Raw genomic sequence first — 21,268 nt, 5'->3', positions numbered from 1 at the left:
ACCTAGCCGCTGTGCGTGTGCTGTGAGCTCCTACGGTGGTTGGTTCAATGACGTACAGGAAGTGCCCAGGCCAAGAAATGGAAAAATCCTGCTCTGGCAGCCTGGTCCCTGGCAGAGTGGGACCTGGGTGGCTGGTGCTCTGGATGGAGCTTGTGACGCAGCTGCTTATGGAATAAAGGCAGGGCTGCCCCAATCAATCAGGGTCCTTGACTTGGAGCTAATAGAACTGAATGGTGGCAACAAGAGTTCTAAACGTCCTTTATGACTTGACAGACGGAGAGTGAGACAGCCAGCAGGGCTTAAACAGGAGGCATTTATTGTTAGAAATGGCAGATCTTACACTCAAATGGGTTTAAGCACAAACACATGGAAAGGGAGGTGCCCCAGCTCCCGCAGGCCCTTCATTCCCTCCAACGCAGGTTTCAGCTGTGCTGCAGCCTGGCAACCACTCTTCCCAACTGTGCTGTTCCCTGTCCCAACGGCAGCAGGAGGTGACAGCGCTCCGTGGTGCCCACCAGCTGGAGGAGACGGGCTGTGCCGGACTCGAAACGCCATCTGCAGGAGCTCCGCCTCTTCTCCACACTTCAGGGAAAACGAGAAAAAGTCCCAACAGGCAAGATGCATTTTCTTAAATAACTGGATAGAGGTATATGACATTCATTTGCTTAATAAGCAAAACAAAATCAACCAGTCTGGTGCTGATGCTGCGGCAACATCAGGAAGAGCCGGAGTCTCCCGGGGTTGGCGGGCGTGGAGCCGCCCTCGGGCCTCGCCCGGGAGCCTGGGGGCAGCGGGGCCAGGCCTGTCAGAGGGGGCCCTCCCCACCTGCTGGGGTGGTCTCTGGGCTCCAGGCCCGGGAGAGTCTTCAGTCCTCAGTCACAGGCGGGGGTATGAGCTGTAGCTGGAAGTTCTCCTTCTGGAAGACGCTGTTGAAGGCAGGGCCACTCTGGGAGCCGCTGAACGGCCTGCGGCTCTCGCTGCCGCGCTTCTGGGAGAGTTCCGTAAGCAGAGCCAGCTGCAAAGGAGGGGACACACGTCAACCGAGGCTGGAGGGTAAGACCCGGGTGTGGACCCCAGAGCTGCATCTCGCTAACAGGCAACGGTGACTTTGCACAAGTTCACGTCATCTGCTAGGGCCTAAATTTCCTCCTTTGATGATGAGGCGGCTGGACTGGGTAAGTCCTGTGGGCACAACAAACTGTGACACTTTCTGACACGGGGAAGCTGTCCGATCCTGAACCTCCTTCACTCTGAGTGTCCCCTCTCCAGCGGGTGTGTGACCCTGTCGCCTCCGTTCTCTCCCTGTGGACACACACCCCGAGCCGCGGTTCTCCACTCTCCGCTCAGCTCACGCCACATGCTCCCTCTTGGTGGGTTCTCCTTGGGATGAATGACGATCACTGGCTCCGACCCCTCTCCTTCGTAACCAGGACAGCCCCAAGTGGACGCCCAGCTGCCACTTCAAACTCAGGGGCTCCAGGCAAGCTCACAGATGCCACCTTCTCCTCTAAGTGCCCTCCCTGCTGCCCTGGGTCCACCAGCGACGCCAGCGCTACCCTCACCCTGTTACAGGCTCAGTTCTGGGAGGCCGGTGAGGAGGGAGAGTGTTAACGCAGCCCACTGGGAAACCAGGCTTGGGCCCTCAGTGGGGCCACTCCGTTGACCTCAGAGAGGCTTTCGGCAAAAGTACAGAGCCTGACAGCCTAGCCCCTGAGATGCCCTTGATGGTCAGAGAAGAGCTGAATGCCACACCCAAGCCTCTTCACCCGGAGAGAGGGCAGCTGTGAGGACTGAGCCGTCACACACAGCAGGGCGAGCCTCTCGGTGCCAGGCTGCAGCCCGGAGTCTGCGGGACTTCTAAAAGCTCCAGGTAACTTCCCTGAGTGCCTTTTAGGCGCCAGGCACCAGGATACTAGGTCCTTTATATGAATTATGTCTAATCCTCCACAACCACTCTCTAGGTAAAAATCCCAGAGCCCTGAGAAGTTAAGTTACTTGCCCTGGGTCACCCAGCGGTGAGTGGCAGCGTGGGATTCGAACTCTGGTCCCTGTGACAGTTTCTGCTCAGCCAAGCTGCCTACGGTTCTGCCTTCTCTGGAGATAACTTGTCTGTCACCTGCTCTCTCCTCACCTCCCCTGCCAGGTAGTCTGTCTTCTAGCTGTTCTCCAACCTCTAGCAAGGGTTCTCTCCTCACCCAGGCAATAGTGGCAGAAGGCTCACACGTGTCTGTCACTTCTGTTGAAAACTCACTACCAGTGGCTGTGGTAACTGGGGAGACATCTGAAGGCCCCTTGGTTCAAAGTGCCAATTTATCTAAAATAATCCAGTGCCTGGTCCTGGTTCCGACACATGGCTATGGTTCAATGCACAATTCGTAACACAGGCTCGAAAGCTCCGACTGCAAACTCCTTAGCTGGCCCAGGACACGCAGGAGGCGGCTCCCTGCAGGGACTTCCACTGCTGCCTGAGCAGGTTACAGAGTGGTGTCCCTCGCTCTGCACAAGCCCCACCTGTGCCACTTTCTGTCTTCCGTAACCCTCTCAGCTTCCCATCAGCATGTGGAGTTCTCTGCAAGGACTGTTACGTACGATACTATAACAGGACAGGTGACAGATGCTACGTAAACCCAAAGTTCTTTCACGTTGACACTGAAGTAGATCAATCACAAAAGATATTTTGTTTTCCAAGGAAAAAGATTTTTTTGTGTTCTACTTCTGTAACTTAGTGTTCTAGAAATTGATGAGTCGTGAATAGTGGCTCAACAGTTTAAAGCAGCAGAACTTCCTTAGAATAGAAGGCCCAGAAACCCAACTCCTGGGGCAGAGCCTGGCTGGAAGTGATGCCAGTTCAGTAAACTTCCTGGAATAAAAGACTCTGCCCAGACCAGCTCTCAAAGAGGGAACACCATTTTTCCTCTGGGCTGCCAGCAACCTAGCAGGTGTGTGGGGAGTGGGCAAAGGGAGCCCAGGCATAAAAAACAGCATATAGGCAATCTGTGAAAGCCCAAGAAAAGCTTATGGAACAAATCTGGCCTGGCTAGAATTGAGGTGTGACTTGGGGCATGGAGGAGGTGGTAGAGTTTGGACTCCACTTCAGGTGATGGAGAGCCAGGAAAGTGCTGTAAGCAAGGGGTAACAGGACTTCTGGGTTTGGAGATGGTGCCCAAGCAGCAGCCTGGAGAAGGGACGGAAGACCTGCAGTGACCTCTGTGAGCTGGAAGGAAAGGGGAGAAAGAGACAGGAGAGCTCCCTACTGAGTGGGTGGGGTGGGAGGGATGAGCCCAGGGTGCCAGCAGGTGACTGCTTTGGGTGACCTGATGACAGAAGATGACACCCAGAGACAGGCACGGGCAAGGAAGAGCGGGTTGGAAAAGTTAATAAGTGCACTTCTGAAGTGCCTGTGGGGCCCCCAGACTGATGTTGTGGCATGACTGCTGTAGCCCTCTAAATCTGTACTCTTCTACAGTAACAGGATTCCAGTAGTTTTAGCCCATGGCCTTTTGGAATCAAGACCAATGTCCCCAGTCTCCACTGCAGTTAGGTGTGGTCACATGTCTAAGTTCCAGACAAAGGAGGTAAGTGGAAGCGGTGTATACAGTTTCTAGGAACTATCCTTAAATAGAGGGCTTATGGTCTTCCTCCTTTTTCTCCACCTTGCTAGCAGGAATGCAGATGTGATGGTTTGAGCTGGGGCTACCATGCTGAATCACGCAAATATAAGCCATATGTTAGAGATGGCAGAGCCACAAAGTAGAAGAAATCTGGAGAGAGATTCGTGGAAGATGCCCTGGGATGCCCATATTTACAATTCTATTTTCGTTAAGCCACTACAATTTAGCATTTATCTTTCATGGCCAAAACAAATTCAACCAGTGCAGATGTCCAGCAGAGTCTGGGGCTTAGGGCAGATCTGGCAGTCATCAGTATAAACAAAGGCTCCCAGATGAGGGATTAGGCTTATGCCTGCTCTCTCTGGAGGCAGTACAAACACAGATGCCCTTCTGTGTCCTCACAGCCCATGGCAGGTAAGGGACAGATATCTTTCCACTGCCTCTGCATCCTTTGCCAAGTTCTGAGTGCTCCCTGGGGTCAGGGCTCCACATAGCCATAACAGGGATGCCAGGGTACCTTACAGACTAAGGACGAGGCTGGAGTGAGGACCTGAGGACACTGTGTTACCAAAACACTAATTATAAATAGGGAAATAAAAATGTAAACAACCACACCAACATTACCCTAGAACTTCCTCGGTAGAGATGGCAAAGCTGATCAAATGCTTGGATCTGCTGTGGATCCAGAACAGGTTCTGAGGTTGCCTGAGAAATCAAAAACAATAAGGTTAATAATAACACCCATGGGCAGCCTCTGTATTTGGTCAGCGGTGAAACAGGATGCAGTGCTTCCTTCACTCCTGTGAAGAAAATCCATGCTACCAGCAACTGATAAGATATTTTACTGAACATGAATTAGAAATGGTCGTGTGCCTCCTCACGCCCTTGGTGCCAGCTCCAGGCCGACAACCTCCCTATGGCCCTTCCCACGTGGTCTCCAGATTCTCCATACTTAAAAACGAGCTTCCCCTGGGGCTTCTTGGTCCCTCTTGGCCTTTACTCTGCAGAATAATTTAGCTGCACCCAGCCTGGCACCCCCAGCACTGAATACGGCCAGCAAAGATGCCCCTTCTTTGTGCTGCCGGTGGAGATACGTTATACATGAAAAAGCATGTCATTTCCCTGCCTCATTATAAAGCTGGTAGCCACCTAAGGGGCTGAGATTTTAGTCTGCTTTTGGGAGAGGGGGAGTCTAACTTGCTTCTCCAGCAGTCTCGCTTTGTTCCACTGGTTACTGCGCCCAACACTGTGGTCCTACTCTCAGTGGATCCGATCCAACTCACAGCTAGAGGAAGAAATGGGATCCTGGCAGAGGCCGCCATAGGCTTTGGAGTCAGAGGTGAACCGGAATACCAGTTCTGACACCAACCTGCTACATGACCTTAGGCAAGTTCCTGCTCTGACTTGTGAGACAGGATATTGCTTCCTTATGAGGTTACTGAACATTAAATTAGATGAGATCCGTATTTAAAGTGTCTTTTACCTGCCTGCCCCCGCCCCATAAAGGCTCAGTATATGCTGGGTTTTTTTTTTGTTTTTTGTTTTAACATCTTTATTGGAGTATAATTGCTTTACAGTGGTGTGTTAGTTTCTGCTTTATAACAAAGTGAATCAGTTATACATATACATATGTTCCCATATCTCTTCCCTCTTTCGTCTCCCTCCCTCCCACCCTCCCTATCCCACCCCTCTAGGTGGTCACAAAGCACCGAGCTGATCTCCCTGTGCTATGCGGCTGCTTCCCACTAGCTATCTATTTTACGTTTGCTAGTGTATATATGTCCATGCCACTCTCTCACTTTGTCACAGCTTACCCTTCCCCCTCCCCATATCCTCAAGTCTATTCTCTAGTAGGTCTGCGTCTTTATTCCCGTCTTGCCCCTAGGTTCTTCATGACCATTTTTTTTTCTTAGATTCCATATATATGTGTTAGCATACGGTATTTGTTTTTCTCTTTCTGACTTACTTCACTCTGTATGACAGACTCTAGGTCCATCCACCTCACTACAAATAACTCAATTTTGTTTCTTTTTATGGCTGAGTAATATTCCATTGTATATATGTGCCACACCTTCTTTATCCACTCATCTGTTGATGGACACTTAGGTTGCTTCCATGTCCTGGCTATCGTAAATAGAGCTGCAATGAACATTTTGGTACATGACTCTTTTTGAATTATGGTTTTCTCAGGGTATATGCCCAGTAGTGGGATTGCTGGGTTGTATGATAGTTCTATTTTTAGTTTTTTAAGGAACCTCCATACTGTTCTCCATAGTGGCTGTATCAATTTACATTCCCACCAACAGTACAAGAGTGTTCCCTTTTCTCCACACCCTCTCCAGCATTTATTGTTTGTAGCTTTTTTGATGATGGCCATTCTGACCGGTGTGAGATGGTATCTCATTGTAGTTTTGATTTGCATTTCTCTAATGATTAATGATGTTGAGCATTCTTTCATGTGTTTGTTGGCCATCTGTATATCTTCTTTGGAGAAATGTATATTTAGGTCTTCTGCCCATTTTTGGATTGGGTTGTTTGTTTTTTTGATATTGAGCTGCATGAGCTGCTTGTAAATTTTGGAGATTAATCCTTTGTCAGTTGCTTCATTTGCAAATATTTTCTCCCATTTTGAGGGTTGCCTTTTCGTCTTGTTTATGGTTTCCTTTGCTGTGCAAAAGCTTTTAAGTTTCATTAGGTCCCATTTGTTGATTTTTGTTTTTATTTCCATTTTTCTAGGAGGTGGGTCAAAAAGGATCTTGTTGTGATTTATGTCATAGAGTGTTCTGCCTATGTTTTCTTCTAAGAGTTTGATAGTGTCTGGCCTTACATTTAGGTCTTTAATCCATTTTGAGTTTATTTTTGTGTATGGTGTTAGGGAGTGTTCTAATTTCATACTTTTACATGTAGCTGTCCAGTTTTCCCAGCACCACTTATTGAAGAGACTGTCTTTTCTCCATTGTATATTCTTTTTTTTTTTTTTTTTTTTTAAATGAAAGCTTCTTTCTTTCTGGCTGTGTTGGGTCTTCGTTTCTGTGCGAGGGCTTTCTCTAGTTGCAGCGAGCAGGGGCCACTCTTCATCACGGTGCGTGGGCCTCTCACTGTCGCGGCCTCTCTTGTTGCGGAGCTCAAGCTCCAGATGCGCAGGCTCAGTAGTTGTGGCTCATGGGCCTAGTTGCTCCGCGGCATGTGGGATCTTCCCAGACCAGGGCTCGAACCCGTGTCCCCTGCATTGGCAGGCAGATTCTCAACCACTGCGCCACCAGGGAAGCCCTCCGCTCTATATTCTTGCCTCCTTTATCAAAGATAAGGTGACCATATGTGCGTGAGTTTATCTCTGGGCTTTCTATCCTGTTCCATTGATCTATATTTCTGTTTTTGTGCCAGTACCATACTGTCTTGATTACTGTAGCTTTGTAGTATAGTCTGAAGTCAGGGAGTGTGATTCCTCCAGCTCCGTTTTTCTTTCTCAAGATTGCTTGGGCTATTCGGGGTCTTTTGTGTTTCCATACAAATTGTGAAATTTTTTGTTCTAGTTTTGTGAAAAATTATGCTGGTTTTTATTACCACAGTTTAGAGCACCCTCAGTTAAACGATGGTGTGTTTGTTTCAGTGATGAAGGTGTTGACATTGGCACCCATCCCTGAGGGCTGAGCGAGGGTTCTGGGACTGAAGGGAGCTGCAAAAGGTGGTCTGGAGACTCGTTCTGTATATAAGAAAGTCCTGGCAGGAATGGCCACCAAAACAGTGATATAAACAATTGCCTGCATCCAGGATGTGGAAGAAGTTCAGGAACAGGGGAGGCACAGAGCAAATAACATCACTCAGAACAGTTACCATGTACTGAGCATTTCCTACATGCCAAGCCCTGTGTGCTAAATGTTTTCCATGGATGACCTCATTAAACCCTCACAACCACTCTAGGAGGAAGGTTCTGCTGTGTTCATTCTCCCCCACCCCCAAAGATTTGAAGTTTAAACAGCATTACAACTTTAAGAGGTTATGTAAACTTGTGTTCCAGGAATGACTTTGCTTCTTCAAAATTTTCACCACCCTTAGGGGGAAAAAACCTACTAAGCACTAAGAGAGAATGGAAAGAAGCAATACCCCTGAATGAATCATGCTAATGATTGTGAAATGACTTCACAGCTTCTTCTTTGTGAAAGGATCTGCTTCAAGATCAAAAGAGCAGCTGTCAATAAGGAGGCTCACAGTTCCTGGGCTTCTGGAATCCCACGATGATGCCCCAGAGACCAGCCCAGGACACAGCTGCCTCAGTTCTTCCTGATGCTCTCAGCGATGTGGGAATGGCTGAGGATGGCCTGATGGGAATCCCAAGCAGGGCAGCCAGAAAGAGAAAAGGACGGACCATAGGGGTCCTGCTTTTCATTCTAGACTCACACCTCTGGGTCTGCCAGATACATGGAGGGATCATCCTCTAATCTGATAATGTTTAAACTTGCCTTGACACTTTAAGAAACACTTCTTCTCAATATAATTTGGTACAAAAACTATCCTATTCTTACAACATGTGTGGAGTATCACACTTGCAATAGATACTAAGTAAGACGCACAGGGGAGTTCCAAGCTAAAGATGATCAGCAGGTTTGAGAAATACTGCAAACCAAGCTCAAACAAGCAAAAAGAGAAAATATATAAATACCTTTGAGATACTTAACACTGGTCCTCCCCCGATTTTCCAAATCCCTTCAGTACTACTGGCATGAACGGGGCAGCAGGACAGGTTAAGAACAAGGATGACACCTGCCTTTCACTGGCCATTCAAAACCTCAGCTGTGGGGCCCGCCAGCGCCACAGTCCATATGACAAGGGACCAAGCTGCCCTGATCTTACCTTTGTTTATTCCCTGGTTACTCCGTGATGTGGTTTAACAAGGAGGGTCCAAGTGGAATGGCATCAGGAGTGGACTAGGTAAGGCAGCAGGGGCTGGGGCTGTTAAGGCAGGTTAATTAACAAGGAGGTTGTAAAGGTGAAGGTGGAAGATGACAAAGCAGCAAGAGCAAGAAAAGGTCTCTCCTTATAGAAACACTTCTATAAAACAGCCCTTTGCCTTGAAAACAGCCCTTTGCCTTGAAGGGATAATGTAAGAAAAAAAATCTCACAAAATGTACTACTGTACTTGTTTTGAAAATGCAGATGTACAGGCTACTTGTGATGATCCACTGAAGAAATTCCCATCAGACCCTGTGCTGAGAAAAACTGTTGGACACAGTTACTAGTTGTGTAGACTTGCTACTAATTGTGTTTTCTTTTTTGTTTCTGTCACTAGGGAACTCAAAACTTTAAGTGGTCAGCTACATAAGTCTAGCAGCTGCACAAGACTTGGTGGCAAACATTTATGTGTGCTTTTATAATCTGGTTTTATATTAGTTTCCACAGGCATACAGGTTTTTAAAATCTAGATTTCCTCACTTTTTCATCCAGTTGGTTATATTTTGGAAGCCAACTCAAATCATTTTGGGAAAGCAAAGGTCAAGTCAGATGAGAAGTAGAAAATGCATATGACAAACCCACAACTAACATCATTCTCAACAGTGAAAAGCTGAAAGCATTCCCTCTAAGATCAGGAACAAGACAAGGATGTCCACCCTCACCACTTTTATTCAACATAGTTTTGGAAGTCCTAGCCATGGCAATCAGAAAAGAAAAAGAAATAAAAGGAATCCAAATTGGAAAAGAAGAAATAAAACTGTCACTGTTTGCAGATGACATGACACTATATGTAGAAACTCCTAAAGATGCTACCAGAAAACTACCAGAGCTCATCAGTGAATTCAGTAAAGTTGCAGGAAAGAAAATTAATATACAGAAATCTCTTGCATACCTATACACTAACAACGAAAGATCAGAAAGAGAAATTAAGGAAACACTCCCATTTACCATCACATCAAAAAGAATAAAATTCCTAGGAATAAACCTACCTAAGGAGGCAAAAGACCTGTACTCTGAAACTATAAGGCACTGATGAAAGAAATCAAAGATGACACAAACAGATGGAAAGATACACCATGTTCTTGGATTGGAAGAGTCAATATTGTGAAAATGACTACACCACCCAAGGCAATCTAAAGATTCAATGCAATCCTGATCAAATTACTAATGGCATTTTTCACAGAACTAGAACAAAAAAATTTTAAATTTGTACGGAAACACAAAAGACCCCTGACTGCCAAAGCAAACATGAAAAAGAAAAATGGAGCTGGAGGAATCAGGCTCCCTGACTTCAGACTATACTACAAAGCTACAGTAATCAAGACAGTATGGCACTGGCACAAAAACAGAAATACAGATCAATGGAATAGGATAGAAAGCCCAGAAGTAAACCCATGCTCCTATGATCAATTAATCTACGACAAAGGAGGCAAGAATATATAATGGGCAAAAGACAGTCTCTTCAGTAAGTGGTGCTGGAAAAACTGGACAGCCACATGTAAAAGAATGAAATTAGAACATTCTCTAACACCATATACAAAAATAAACTCAAAATGGAATAAAGACAAATGTAAGGCTGGACACTATAAAACTCTTAGAGGAAAACATAGGGAGAACATACTTTGACATAAATCACAGCAAGATCTTTTTTGATCCACCTCCTAGAATAATGAAAATAAAAACAAAAATAAACAAATGGGACCTAATGAAACTTCAAAGCTTTTGCACAGCAAAGGAAACCATAAACAAAATGAAAAGAAAACCCACAGAATTGGAGAAAATATTTGCAAACAAAGTGACTGACAAGGGATTAATCTCCCAGATATACAAACAGCTCATGCAACTCTATATCAAAAAAACAAACAACCTGGTAAAAAAATGGGCAGATCTAAATAGACATTTCTCCAAAGAAGACATACAGATGGCCAAAAAGCACATGAAAAGATGCTCAACATCACTAATTATTAGAGAAATGCAAATCAAAACTACAATGAGGTGTCACCTCACACCGGTCAGAAGGGCCATCATCAAAAAGTCTACAAACAATAAATTCTAGAGAGCGTGTGGAGAAAAGGGAACCATCTTGCACTGCTGGTGGGAATGTAAATTGATACAGCCACTATGGAGAACAGTATGGAGGTTCCTTAAAAAACTAAAAATAGAGCTACCATATGATCCAGCAATCCTATTCCTGGGCATAATATCCAGAGAAATCCATAATTTGAAAAGATACATGCACTCCAATGTTCACTGCAACACTATTTACAATAGCCAAGACATGGAAGCAATGTAAATGTCCACTGACAGAGGAATGGATAAAGATGATGTGGTACATATATACAATGGAATATTACTCAGCCATAAAACAGAATGAAATAATGACATTTGCAGCAACATGGATGGACTCAGTAATCTCTAAGTGAAGTAAGTTAGACAGAGAAAGACAAATATACAGAGAAAAGACAAATATATGATATCACTGATATGTAGAACCTAATTTTCAAAAGTGATACAAATGAACTTATTTACAAAACAGACTCAGAGATTTTGAAAACAAACTTATGGTTACCAACGGGGAAATGTTGGGGGGAGGGATAGATTGGGAGTTTTGGATTAACATATACATACTACTATAATATAAAATAGACAACTAACAAGGACCTACTGTACAGCACAGGGAACTCTACTCAATCTTCTGTAATAACCTATATGGAAAAGAATCTGAAAAAGAATGAATATACGTATATGTATAACTGAATCACTTTGCTGTACACTTGAAACTAACACAACATTGTAAATCAACTATACTCTAATAAGATTAAAAAAAAAAAAAAGTAGAAAATGCTACTGTTAAAAATAGAATCACGCTTTCATCCCCAGGAAGCATTACACAGCAGATGAGTCTATTCCAGGCACAGAATAAATGGCTCTAGCCCCTGGAAGTTTGCTCACTGAGGCAGAAAGTGCAGGAGTCTCAAATGATAGTCCAACCCATGTTTTCTGATCCAGCACTTCTCCAAGCGATATCTTTCACGTGCATAAGAATCGCAGAAAGATCTTGTTAAAATGCAGATTCTGGTTAGAAGGTCTGGGGTGGGGTCTGAGATTCAGTGTTTCTCACATGCTCCCAGGTGACACTTGGAGCAGCACAGCGCTAATCTGTACCTAGAACAGCCCAGCACAGCTGGACTTCCTGTCCTCACTGCGTCCTAATGGGAGCAGGACACTCTCAGCTTATGGGCATTTGCCTTCTTCTGATTTGACTGTACCAAATCAACCAATCAACCAGCATTTCTCTTTTTCTAAGTGTCCCAATTAGGTATGTTGTATTCAACTTTCAATGAGTTCCAATGCATCTTAGAAACCCTTGGGTATAGTAAGAAAATTTAATAAGGTAAGAATGTTTCTGCCATATGGTTTATTTTGAATCCTACTGAATTGCAAGCCCTACACCTACTCTACTACATAAGTGAACGGGATTGTGCAAATTGAGGAAAGGAAGGCTAGGAGACTTGCCCAACACAAATCAAAAATTCACAATCCAGTAAGGGTCATAACCAGGACCTCTACCTTATAAACCCTAGTCCCCCTCTCCTGGGAGAAAAGCTGGAGTAACAAATAGGTAAGTGTGCACACAAACACATACACACACGCAGATCCATAATTTCAAACACGACATGTCCAGATACGTGTGCAGGGTTGCACTGAGTTCTGGGCTTGTCATCATCATATGCCCCCTCTAGGCCCTTAAACTCCTTGGAGATACCCAGGGAAGGGGTTTTCCAACAACGACATCCTTCAGAAATCGAAAAACGTGGTGGTTCCATGAGTGTGAAATAACTGAAGGTGACAGGACCTTTCTTATAACACAAGCCATCATCCTGGACAACCAGATACTGAACAAAGGAGCCACTGCTGGGGCTGCCCTGGGACCCTCTGGAAGCAAAGGTGCTGCAGGACAGAGATGCCCTATTCTTGGCCAGGCCGTGCTGTCTCTGTGGAAAACTATCTGAATACAAGTCATCTGAGGTAAAACAGCAGAGCTATTTGTAGACGTGCCTAGGACCCAGTAGATGCTTACCTGTCTTAAAATCCTTCCTGGAACAAGACGGAATATTTAAAAAAAGGAAGCATTCAGGGAATGACTAATACATCACTAAGGTGAGGATTTCTGTACTCTTCTCCTTGGGTTGAGGGTTCCAGCAGTGAGGCGGGGTGAGAATGAGGGAAGGGACAGGGCCCTGGGCAGGCAGCTTGTCCAGAGAAGGCCAGTTTAGCGGTTTTATGCCCCGCCCTATGCAGGGTCCGGCCCACTCACCTCCAGGCCTCACAAATGGGGATCCAGTTCTGTTGTTCAACAGATATTTCTGGGACCTCTGCTATATCAGTGCCTGGGATATAAAGATGAGTAAATCAAGAGGAGCTTAAATGTCTCACAGATTTTGGGACATTAAAAACCCCACAAAAAGATCACCCTCTCCAGAGCTGATAAGCAAAGCTTGAGAGGTTACTGAGGTATAATAACCATATACAGCATACTTGCCAGGGCAGCCTTGTTTGAAACACGCTCTCACATTATCTACATATACCATCAAAAGGTCCCGGAAATTACAACATTTTTGGGTCCAGATTACACTCTTGCACACATGAGAGTAAATACTTAGGAAGGCTCAGCTCCAGCCCTCTCCCCAAGCGCCCCCATCCCGTCCTGTCAGTAGATTAGCTGCCACATGGCCCGTCCACAACTGCATTGTTGTGCTATAGTGTAATTATCTGTTTACCTGTCTCCCTGTTAGCCTGTGAACTCCTTAAATATCAGAACTTTATCTTATTAATCCTTTATTCCCAGTGCTCTACAGCCAGCAAGTGTTCAACAAACATTTGCTGAACATCCTGCTTTACTCTGCACTGTCCATTTTAGGAACAAGAGCAGGCAGCAATTTGCTCTCTTGGCCCAGTGTGAAATCACTGGCATTTGTCTTCCTTTTTCCAAGAACTTGGACTTCGTAAAAAGATTCTTTGTGATTTCTGACATGTTTATCCTGTATCTCAGTGAAATATCTATTTCATCCTATTTAATTCACTTTTGGGGAAAGTATTATTTTTCAAATGTCAGAAGATACCAACCCTTGTAAGAAGGAATGGAAATTTACCAAACCAGTGGGACTTTTGGTTAAAAGCCTCTTTCTGTTGTTGCTCTGGCACATCCTGTGCAGGGCCCTCGGTCCCACATGACCAAAGCCTTCTTTCCAAGTGCCCGTGATACTGCGGCAGCTGGTAGACAAAAGCCTGGGCTCTAGAGCCTGCCTGCCTGAGCCCACACCCTGCGTCACCAATCACTGGCACTACAATCACTGGCAAGTTACCTATTCACTCTGAGCTAGGGGTGTGTGTGTGTGTATGTGTGTCTGAGAAGATTAAGAAGGTAATGCACGTGGAGCATGCAGTAAACACCCAAGACTCAGTAAGTCCTCAGTAAGTGTTACCAGTCTATACACGATACTGGTCGTGTGTACCTAGTCCTAACATGGCCACCGAAAATGGAAAGAAAGGAGACGTCAGAGCACAGTGCAGACAAGACTGGCCTGGCAACAGAGGGAGGGGTGGATGTTGCAGGAGAGAGAGAAGGGACAGTGGAGGGAAAGCTTCGAGAAAGGAGTGCTCCAAGGGCAGGGCGCCGGTTCTCGCTCACGGCACCCAGCACTGTGCCTGGCACAGAACAGCTGTGAAATAATTATCTGCTGATAATTATCTGCTGAAGGGATGGGAAGGGCGAGCAGATTTTCTACTTACAGTCACTGGGGTGTTTCTAAACCGCCTGCAATGCAGGAAGGGGAACACAGGGCATGGCTTGCACAGACCTGGGCTCTACCTGGATTCTATGATGACTAGTGAGTGGCTCTGGCCAAGTTTTTTAGCTTCTCTCAGCTTCTTTAGTTGTAAAACACTACTCTGCAGACCTGTGAGGATCAGAGATGACGTATGGTCCTGACACCTATTCGATGGTCAGTAATCGGCCGCGACTATTGTGCCTGTGTTATCTCTGCTCCCTGCGGAAGCACCTGGAAGGAAGAGCACTGGGCTGAGAAGCAGGAAACTTGAGCGCTCATCCGGTCATAGCTCCCTGTGTAAGCTGAGCAGGTTGCATTGCTCCGCTGGGTCTGTGTTCCAATTTATTGAAGGGCAGTGCCACCATAGGCCACACTCTACCATCCTGGGGAGATGCGGGTGCCATGAGACAACAGGCATTTAGGGCACGAAAGATTCAAGTAAGCTAGTGGTGTTTACTGAAGCTAATCATGGATTTTACTGCATCATCAGAAGCAAACTAGGGCAACCAACTACAGACACTGTCACAAAGACCCATGATAGCCCTGAAGAGAAACAGTAGATTCAGTCTAAGACGCTGTACAGAGAAACTGATTTGCCAAATCAGTGTCACGCACAAAAGTGGGAGCAACAAAATTTGAACATAGTCTCAGTTTGGCAAATCCTTAAACATAAAGCAGCCTACCTAGACCATCTAACCCACTAGCACAGAACTGATCAGGAGTGATTTTCCAATTGTAAGAGAAAGAAAAACATATTTGATACTATCTGCTAGAGCAAATTTCTTTCTTCCCATGTGATGAAGTCCAGTGATAAGAGCTGAAAATTAAACTGCAGCTGAACATTAGAGGAAGAAGCAATGACAACCCTGGAAATGACCTTGTAACACTCAGCATTAAAGTAAATCCGGGGGAAAATGAGGCTCTGATGATCTGGGAGAGCCGCAGGGAGAGGGATGCTGGGCTGACATAGTGACTCAAAAAGCTCAGTGACTCCCAGACGTGGTGGAAGTGAGAGCTGTAATTACATTCGTTGCAAGGAAGAAAACAAACCAGGGCTTTCAGGATCCACAGGCCTCGTAACCAGCACATCAAGCTTGATACAGGAAGCAACTATGATCCCTGCCACCCTGAAGGCTGGGTTCCTAGGAATATGGATAATAACACTAGGGATTCTGGATACAGAGCCTTCCGAGTCACACATGCAGACAGGGACAGTCACAGAAGACTTAAGCTCTGCTTGTTTGTGGCTTATTCTCCACAACGAACAAGGTCCTGAAATCAAAATCCCAACCTTTCCCTTCCTGATTGTCTTCCCACACGAGCACATGACAGGGGAACCCAGTCTAATTCTGCAACACGAGTATTTGTCTGCATGCACTCCAGGAGCCTTCTACTGGCAGCTCTGTAACTGGCTGGCGGGGATGGGGGCACAGATGGAGCAGAATGAACGGAATGAGAACGGTATTGCCCACCTGCTCCCACCTGCCTCGGCCTCACTACCAAATCCTTCTCTTTCTAATAGAGTCAGACTTTTGCCACCACCTAAGCTGTTGCAAACTAGAGGTCCTTAATATTTAACACTTTTGCCTAAGATGAAACTCTGACTTCAGAGGTAAGATTGAAGCCATACTTCCTTCCCCACCTGCAAACAGAAAACACCTTTCCTAAAAGTCCCACCCACGGCACAGTCTGCTTTCACACAGAACCTGGCCCCTCACACACCCTCATTTCCCAATGCCTCAAAACTCTCAATTAGCTCAAAGCTAATAATGAATCAGGTGAAGAAATAATAAAATAAGCAGGTACATTGCTAAGCTGACTGGAGAGAGGAGGGAAACACCTGGCAGAACATCTCTTAAGGAGATTTCACTTAGAACCAGCTATAAGGGAAGAGAGTATTTGAGGTTGGAGGTGGAAATGTGAAAGGCTGACCGAAAATATCCATAAAAACCAAGACCTTCAAAACCACAATTAAAAAGAAAGAGCACAGTGACTTTTCATAGCAGAGGAAGAAAATGCTGGTTTAAGTCTTCTAAGGTGTGAAAAGGAGTAACAACCACCACTGCAGCAGCTAACAGTTACTGAGCAAGTGATTACTGTGTGCCAGTGTGTTCCAAGCCCTGAACGCGTATTATCTCACCTCATCTAATCATCACAAACACCCCATGAAGTTGGTTCTTTTGTTATCCTCATTTTACCTTTGAAAGAACTAAGGTCCTGGGTGCAGGATGTGCCCAGGGTCACTGGCTGGTGGCAGAGCCCAGATGTGAACTTGGGCAGTCCAGTCCCAGAGGTTTCTTCTACTTGCCATGTTCTTGGTATCGGTCTGGAAAAAGCCTGACAGAAAGTCACTTTCAAGGGACTCAGAAGGCTGTGTCAGGAGCACACTAGGTACAAACAGCTCATGCAGCTCAATATCAAAAAACAACCCAATCAAAAAGTGGGTGGAAGATCTAAATAGACATTTCTCCAAACAAGACATACAGATGGCCAAAAAGCACATGAAAAGATGCTCAACATCACTATTTATTAGAGAAATGCAAATCAAATGTGTATTGCCCCACACTAGTCAGAATGGCCATCATCAAAATATCTACAAACAATACATGCTGGAGAGGGTGTGGAGAAAAGGGAACTCTCCTGCACTGTCGGTGGGAATGTAAATTGATACAGCCACTATGGAGAACAGTATGGAGGTTCCTTAAAAAACTAAAAATAGAACTACCATATGACCCAGCAATCCCACTCCTGAGCACATACCTGGAGCAAACCATAATTCGAAAAGATAAATGCATCCCAATGTTCATTGCAGCACTATTTATATTAGCCAGGACATGGAAGCAACTGAAATGTCCATCAACAGAGGAATGGATAAAGAAGATGTGGTACATATATACAATGGAACCATAGCAAAGAACAAAATAATGCCATTTGCAGCAACATGGATGGACCTAGAGATTATTATACTGAATGAGGTTAAGTCAGACACAGAAAGACAAATATCACACGATATCACTTATATGTGGAATCTAAAAAAAAGGGTACAAATGAACTTATTTACAAAACAGAAGTAGAGTCACGAACATAATAGAAAACAAACTTATGGTTACCAGGGGATAAGGGGGAGGGAGGGATATACTGGGAGACTGGGATTGACATATACGCACTACTATATATAAAATAGATAACTAATAAGAACCTGCTGTATAGCACAGGGAACTCTACTCAGTGCTCTGTAATGGCCTATATGGGAAAGGAATCTAAAAAAGAGTGGATATATGTATATGTATAACTGATTCACTTTGCTGTACACCTGAAACTAACACAACATTGTAAATCAACTTTACGCCAATAAAAATTAAAAAAGGGGGGAGCACACTAGGACTAGCTGGGGTCAATATCTGAGCCATGCTCTTGAAACACTGATGGCCTCTCACCTCCTTCAGGGGATCCTCCACGATTCTGCTTTTTAGTTAAAGAAACATCCTATCAGGGCTCTGAGGTCTCAACAAAAAGCCCAGGAGACAAAGACAGCAGATCCGATGAATATCGTCTACAGCTATTAGTGTCAGGCCTAAAAGTGCACCTTGGAAGACTGGGCTGCAGAAGCCCCGTGAAAGCCAACAGTGCTAAGGACCAAGCTAAGCTCTTGCAGTGAGAGACCTCACACATGATGAGAAGACAGTTTTGTGCACACACCAGGTCATGAATGTCTTCTGCCACCACAGAAAAAAACTCTGAACTTGGCTGACACTAATTAGTTGTGTTGATACCCTTGATGTCAGTTATCTCATCTACAGAACAGAAGATTACCTGCATAGCCTACCTCACAAGGCTCTTGTGAGGGGAGTGGAGGGGAGGGAAGAAGGGGAGGAGAAGGAAATGGAGAAAACGTTTCCTGTCATCTATTTAGGTCTCTGGCCTTATTCTACTACTTTCGTGTTTGACGTGTATATTAACCCAACACGTAGATTTGATTGTCTCTAATTTACATGGGAGGAAACTGAGGTTCAGACATGTTAAAATACAATTTGTAAGAGACAGGGCAGCTCCTGATAATAGGTCTAACCCTAAGCCCACTACCCACATTAGCAACATAAGGTGCTACGAGTGTGTGAGGTACTAGGGACTCCCGAGGACAACCTGAGCTGCCCAGTGTGCTGGGGGCTGACAGGGCATCTGCCCAAGTACCTGTCAGGATCCTTGGGGCCATCCATGAGGTCAGTGCCACTAATTCTGTGTCACTATACAAGGGACACAGTATTTTTTTGTTTTTTGGTTGTCCACCCATTTTGCTCCCTCACAAGAAGAAATGCCCCCCAATTGGTTTAAAGTCTTTGATACCTGTATACCCTGTCTATGCTTGGCTACTCCTTGCCTAACCTGCTTTGAAAGGCAACAACCTGGGGAAAATCCATGGTGGCAAAAACTGACTATCTCATTATGCCTAAAAGAAAGGATTAAATTAAAAAACGGATTAGGCAACTGCAGAATGTAGTTTGAACTTTTAAATAACTAATGTAGTTCCTTGGTTAAATTCATGAAAACTTGCCTATTATCTTAACAGGGATTATTATTACTATTATAACAAAGGGTTGGTCATCTTGGTGTAATGGGAAGCTCAAACTCCCAAACAGATGAAAAAATAATTGCTGGGTGTTGCCATTCCCATGTAATGGAGGCATTATCTAGAGTCGGCATCATCCGGATATGTCAGGACACAGACCAGGACCATTATAACTAGAAATGAAAAATGAAAGTACCAGGAAATGAGGTGAATGACAACTAGGCTGGGACCCCCAGCCTCTTTCCTTCCTGAGGGCACACTCTCCTATGCAAACTTGCATTTTGCTACATGGTATATCGTGGTTCCTCCAATCTTGCTTTTTCTTTCTGTCAGGAAAGGAAAATCTAAAAGAATCCAGAAAGATTTACTTTTATGGGAAGAACACTCACAAAGAAAGCTCTTTAGTGGTGTGGCATTTTCTGTTAGTCAGAAATCCCCCTTTGTCTTATTAAAAAAAATTAAAACAGGGAATTCATATATGTAATTAAGGCTTGCTACCCTTTGATTATCTAACTGATTGTGGTCTACTTAAGAAGAAAGTCAAACCATTATCTTGATGGATGCCACTGTGGGGTAGCAATTATGACAAAGCTCTCCTCTGAGGGTAGGGTCCTTAATGATTTTTTATCAGAGTTGTGATTGCTGAAACATTTTAAGTTCCAGTATTCCTGCCCATTTTAACTGGCTAAAATGATTACCTGATAACAAGGAGTATAGAGTCAACTGGAAAAGCAAGTATAATCCTGAAATTAGCAAAACCCAATTCAAGTTAACAACATAATTACAAACCAAAGGAAAAAGAACACTGGTGCACCATGGTTGTACTCTATTTCGTTTAGACACCAATTTGCTGTCTACAAGAGAGAAAAGCTTTTGGACCAACAAGAAATGCCCCCCAATTGGTTTAAAATCTCTGATACCTGTATACTCTATGCTTGGCTACTCTTTGCCTAACCTTTGCTTAATTGAAATTTATAGGAATTATACCCAACAACTGTAGATTACACTTTTTTCAAGTGCATGAATAATGTTCACATAGAGAGACCATATGCTTGCCCATAAAAAAGTCTCGATGACTTTCCAAAGATTTATATCTTACAGGGTATGCTCTCTGACCACAACAGAATTAAATTAGAAATCCAAAACAATAATGTATCTAAAGAAACCTCAAATATTTGAAAATTAAAATAATATACTTCTGAATAACCAATAAGTGAAGAAGAAATCACAAGGTAAAACAGAAAATATTTCAAGATAATAATGAAAGTATAACATTATCAAAATTTGTGGGATGCAGCTGAAGTAGTGCTTAGACAGAAATTTATAGCTTTAAAGTTTTATATTAGGTAAGAAGAAAGGCTTACTAAGTTTCCACTTTAAGAAGCTAGAAAAAGAAAAGCAAATTAAATCCTAAGTAGAAGGAAGACAAAAATAACTAAATGGAAATTGTAGAACTGACAAGCATAATATCTTATGTGAAAAACTCACTGGATGATCTTGACAGTAGATTTGATACTGCAGAAGAAAAGATCAGTGAATTTGAAGCCATGACAATAGAAATTATTCAAATTGAAGCATAGAGAGAAAATAAGGTAAAAATAATGAAAAAGGCCTCAGTGACCTGTGGAACATTAAACTGTGTAATATATGTGTAATTAGAGGCCTAGAAGGGAGAAATTGGGGCAGAAAATATATTTCAAGAAATAATGGCCAAAAGTTTTCCAAAATTGATGAAAATATTAAACATATAGATCCAAGAATCTTAATGAACCCCAAGAAAAAAAAACATAAAGAAATCCACACCTAGGCATATCATTGCTGAAGAACAAAGATAAAGAGGAAAACTTGAAAGCAGCCAGAGGGAAAAAGGACATTGCATACAAGGTGTTACCAGCTGCCTTCCCTGGAAAAAAGACGCTAAGATGGAGATCTATGTGCTGGCAGTTACTGGTGGGTGCTTGGAATGGAAACCTCTGGGGAAGTAAAGGATGCAGAAGTGGGCAGAGGGAGAAGTTAAACTGTGATGCAATCACAACACAGGCCCCAGGTGATCCCAAGGAGAGTTCTGGAGCTAAGATGGCTTTGAGGAAATTGTCCTGCATTAAGACAAGGTGTTCTGGCCTTTATAACCCTTCAATCACTAGACATTAGATGCAGGCCACTCTCAAGAAAAGGCTGTCACTGTTGGCAAGATACATCACTTTAGCTGAGGACAATTCCTAGAGAAGGATGAGCTGAAAGCTATCTGCTGCTGAAACTCCCAGCAGCTGAAGGAATGAGTACTTCTCATTCTCCTGGAAGATGGGAGA

General features: G+C 44.2%; 1 protein-coding gene across 1 annotated transcript in view; it reads right to left on the bottom strand.

Annotated features, from left to right (window-relative positions):
- Positions 1–293: 293 nt before the first annotated feature.
- VPS8 (VPS8 subunit of CORVET complex) overlaps positions 294–21,268 on the bottom strand; it is a 280,105-nt gene continuing 259,130 nt past the window's right edge. The window contains exons 47-48 of the mRNA XM_036850709.1: positions 4,236–4,316; positions 294–1,015 (exon numbers count right to left, since the gene is read on the bottom strand). Of these exons, the coding sequence (XP_036706604.1) occupies positions 866–1,015; positions 4,236–4,316 (231 nt within the window). The 3' untranslated portion in view covers positions 294–865. The remainder of the gene's footprint in view (positions 1,016–4,235; positions 4,317–21,268) is intronic.

This window comes from Balaenoptera musculus, chromosome 4 (assembly GCF_009873245.2).
Source record: "Balaenoptera musculus isolate JJ_BM4_2016_0621 chromosome 4, mBalMus1.pri.v3, whole genome shotgun sequence".
NCBI classification, from domain to species: domain Eukaryota; kingdom Metazoa; phylum Chordata; class Mammalia; order Artiodactyla; family Balaenopteridae; genus Balaenoptera; species Balaenoptera musculus.
This window is presented reverse-complemented; position numbering and strand designations above follow the sequence as displayed.